This window comes from Meriones unguiculatus, chromosome 9, assembly GCF_030254825.1.
Source record: "Meriones unguiculatus strain TT.TT164.6M chromosome 9, Bangor_MerUng_6.1, whole genome shotgun sequence".
Taxonomy (NCBI): domain Eukaryota; kingdom Metazoa; phylum Chordata; class Mammalia; order Rodentia; family Muridae; genus Meriones; species Meriones unguiculatus.
In genome coordinates, this window is record NC_083357.1 from 54,137,584 (window position 1) to 54,142,169 (window position 4,586).

General features: G+C 40.2%; 1 gene segment (V, D, J or C); it reads right to left on the reverse strand.

Annotated features, from left to right (window-relative positions):
* Nucleotides 1-2,213: 2,213 nt before the first annotated feature.
* On the reverse strand, nt 2,214-2,720 carry LOC110542174 (T cell receptor alpha variable 9-2-like). The segment is given in 2 exon segments: nt 2,214-2,554; nt 2,663-2,720. Coding segments are annotated over 2 exon segments (399 nt in total).
* Between the last annotated feature and the right edge of the window lie 1,866 nt (nt 2,721-4,586).

The following is a 4,586-nucleotide window of genomic DNA, read 5'->3' on the forward strand; positions in this document are numbered from 1 at the left end:
CCTGGGAAAGTGATCGGGACATGGAGGCTTGGGGCTCCAGCCTGGAGACCCAAAGCCCGTGTTACCTGGGATTTCTTCCAGGTTCTGGCTGGGCAGCCAAGAGTGGACCCGACAGATTCCCACACCGTGGGAGCCTTCCCTCACCTGGAAAACACGATCGCTGCAGTTTTAGGGCCCAGAGTTCAGTCTCCTGGTCGCTGCACGGAGAGTGCTGTCTTGCTTCTCAGACACAGTGCTCTCCCGACGCCGCCATCTTGGCTCCCCCCGCTAATATTCTTATAAGTAAGTATATACCATATATGTCTTTCTGCTTCTGGGATACTTCACTTAGGACAATCTTTTCTAGTTCCCACAATTTGCCTGCAAATTTTATATTTTCCTTGTTTTTAATTGCTGAGTAGTATTTCATTGTGTAAATGTACCACAATTTTTGTAGCCGTTCTTCAGTTGAGGGATATCTAGGTTGTTTCCAGATTCTAGCTATTATCAATAAAGCTGCTATGAACATAGGTGAATAAATGTCCTTGTTGTATGGTTTAGCATATTTCAGATATATGTCCAGGAATAGTATAGCAGTATCCCTAATTTTCTGAGAAAGTGCCAGATTGATTTCCAAAGTGGTTGTACAAGGTTACATTCCCACCAGCAATGGAGGAGGGTTCCCCTTTGTCCACATCCTCTCCAGCATGAGTTGTCACTTCAGTTTTTTATCTTAGCCATTCTGATGGGTGTAAGGTGAAATCTCAGGGTTGTTTTGATTTGTATTTCCCTGATGACTAAGGATGTTGAACACTTCTTTAAGTGTTTCTCTGCCATTCGATATTCCTCTATTGAGAATTCTCTGTTTAGCTCTGTACCCCAGTTTCTAACTGGAATACTTAGTTTGTTACTGTTATCTTCTTGAGTTCTTTATATATTCTGGATAGTAGACCTCTGTCAGATGTATAGTTGGTGAAGATCTTTTCTCAGTCTGTAGGCTGTCATTTTGTTCTGAAGGCAGTGTCCTTTGCTTTACAGAAGCTTTTCAGTTTCATGAAGTCCCATTTATTGATTGTTGATTTTAGAGCCTGTCTTGTTGGTGTTCTGGTTCAGGAAGATGTCTTCTATACCAATGAAGTTAAGGTTTTCCCCACTTTTTCTTCTAACAGATTTAGCGTATTTGATTTTATGTGGCGGTCTTTGATCCACTTGGACTTTACTTTTGTGCAATATGATAAATATGGATCTACTTCCATTTTTTATATGTAGACCAGCACCATTTGTTGAAGATACTATCTTTTTATGTATGTATGAAAAGATATTATCTTTTCATTGTATGGTTTTGGCTGCTTTGTTAAAAATTAAGTTTCCGTAGGTGTGTTGGTTTATTTCTGGGTCTTCTATTCTATTCCATTGATCCACCAGTCTTTTTCTATGACAGTACCATGCAGTTTTTATTACTATTGCTTTGTAGTACAGCTAGAGATCAGGAAAGGAGATACCTCCAGAAGAGCTTTCTTTTATTGTACAGGATTGTTTTAGCTATTCTGAGGTTTTTCTTTTTCCATATAAAATTGAGAATTGTTCTTTCAAGGTCTGTAAATATGTTTGCCCCATGCACTGAAACTCTTCTGAGGAAAGCCAGAGAGCCAGCTGCCTCCTTTACTGCCCAGAGTTCATCTTCCATTCCACCTATGTTCTCCTGTTCCACCTTTGCTTCTCCTCTTGTGTTTGTGCATCAGCCTGATCTTCTTAACAACAGAAGAGAGTTTTCTTTGTGCCTTGCATATCTCTTTCCTCTGCACGCTTGTGTTACAGGCATGGCTCTGTCCTCCTTTTTTCTTTCCCTTCCTTCTCAATAGGAATTCCAGGACTGAGGACATTGGGTTCTCCTGTCACTTCTCCCTCCATAGTTTCAGAAGACATTATGCAGAAGCCTCTTTTCCTGGCACAAATAAAATACAGATAGTTCTACCAGAGTGCTGTGGAAGAAGATGTAGAGGACAGGCTTCCTTACTCACACAGCTTTCCTATGAGACTCCTTTAGCTCTGCTTGAGGCACACACTTTTGCATCAGATTTTGGGTTAGTCCCAGTCTAGACTTGAGTATGGAAGAGCCTACTTCTTGCTCTTCTGCTGTGGTTATTTGTGTGATGTTTGTGCCAATCAGAGAAACATAGAGGGACACAACACAGTGAGGAAACAAAGTGATCAGAGAGGCAGGAGCACAGCATTCAGGTGCTGAGTTTGTGCTCAACTCCCCCTGTGGTTTCTGTCACTGTGTCACTCAGAGCACAGTAGTACACAGCCGAGTCTGACTCTTGCACTGAGGCTTTCTGCAAGTGGAAGGATTTGGTTTCTTTATCATATGTGGCTTCAAACCCTTTGTTGCTTCCCTTGTCGTTGGCTTTTGAGGCTCTAAAGAGGAGCTGTGGACCTTCTCCAGGATACTGCACATACCAGAACAGGGTTGGGTATCCTGAGGCTGAATAGTTGCAGTGTATAGTAAGAAATTCGTCTTCTGAGAGGACCACTTGACTTTCTGTCTGAGTCACTGAGTCTCCATGGGTCCTTGCTGGGGCAAAAAACAAAAACAAAACAAATATATGGATATATTCAGGGCTCCAGATTTTTTTTTTTCCTGACATAAAAAAGGAAAAAAGTTTAAGGTCACTTTACTTACTGAGCATGAGAAGTACCACAGTCACGAAGCCCGGAGAAGAGTTCAACTTTAGTGCCATCTCGACAATGTTCTCAATTTGTGAAAACACTGAGAAACAGTCTAAACTTAAGTTCTCACAGGAAATGCTATAGCGTTAGGATGCTGCGCCCTCTGGTGGCCAGAGAGTAACCTAAGTAAAATGTAGCAAAATTTTCTGGAAGACACTGGAAACAAGGAACAATTAGTTTGGGTTGAGGGATCTCTGGTACTTCAAAGGTCGTATTTTCTCTGTTCTAAGAGAATGACAATTTAAAGAAAAATTTTATTAATGTTTTTCAGAAAAGAAATCACACTCTATAAAAAGTAGTCAATATTTCTAAATTTCAGGAAAAGTGAAGAAACACTTAAGTTATTGAACTCTATGGAGTGACCTGAATTTTTGAAAAAGGTTCTGCTTCATGATTTCCTTGTTTTTAATAGCCGAGTAGTACTCCATTGTGTAAATATGCCACAATTTCCGTATCCATTCATCCATTGAGGGACATCTGGTTGCTTCCAGATTCTGGGTATTACAAATAAAGCTGCTAAGAACATAGTTGAGCAAAAGTCCTTGTTGAATGGTGGGGCATGTTTTGGGCATATGCTCAGGAGTGGTATAGGGCTAGTAGACATCCTTGACATTTCTGACAAAAGTGGGATTAGTTCAAGGTTTTTTTCATTTAGGATAGTGGTTCTCAACTTTTCTAATACAGTGACACTTTAACACAAATCCTCATGTTGTGGTGAGCCATCCCCATCATAAAATCAAAATTATAACTTCATAAATTGTAATTTTGCTATTGTTATGCAAATATCTGTGTTTTTATTGGTCTTAGGCAAGACCCAGAGGTCAAGTGTCCATAGTTCAAGAGCTGCTAATTTAAGATGATGTTGGCTCTGGGTTTCTCCACAAGGAGAGCAAAAGAACCAGAAAATTGGAACACAGGAGTCTTTCCATAGACTCATACTCCAACCAAGTGCTATGCATGGAGACAACCTAGAACCCCTGCACAGATGTAGCCCATGGTAATTCAGTGTCCAAGTGGGTTCCATAGTAATGGGAATGCCTCTGATACAAACTGATCGGCCTGCTCTTTGATCACCTCCCCCTGAGGGGAGAGCAGCCTTACCAGGCCACAGAAGATGACAATGCAGCCACTCCTGATGAGATCTGATAGAGTAAGATCAGAAGGAAGGAAAGGGGGACCTCCCTTATCAGTGGACTTGGGGAGGGGCATGGGTGAAGAAGGGGAAGGGGAGGTGGTATTAGGAGGGGAGGAGGGAGAGGTTTATGGGGGGATACAAAGTGAATAAAGTATAATTAATAAAAGTTAAAAAAAGATGATGTTGGCTGTGGGTTTCTCCTATAAAGCTTTCATTATGTCGAAGTATGTTCCTTCTAGCCCTACCTTCTCTACGACTTTCATCATGAAGTCATGTTGGATTTGGTCAAAGGCATTTTTCTGCATCTCTTGAGACAATCATGCAATTTTTGTTTTTTAGTCTATTTGTGTGTTGAATTAATTGACTTGTGTAGTTTGAACCTTCCCTGCATTTCAAAGATAAAGGCAATGTGTTTGTCGTATATAATCTTTTTATATGCATCTGTATTTTGTTTACAGTTTTTTTTATTGAGTTTTTGAGTCTGTGTTCACCAGGGATATTGTCTTATAGTTTTATTTTTTGTTGTTGTGTCCTTACCAGGTTTGGGCATTAGAATGATAGTGGCATAAGAAAAGTTTGGGAGTGCACCTTCTCTTTCTATTTTCTTTCATTATTTAAGAAAAACTAGCTTAAGATCTTTATATGTCTAATGAAATTCTGCTATCAGTATATCTGGTCTTGGACTTGTTCCTAATCTTGAAGGCTTTTCATTAATATTTCAGATTCTTCATTCCTCTTTGGG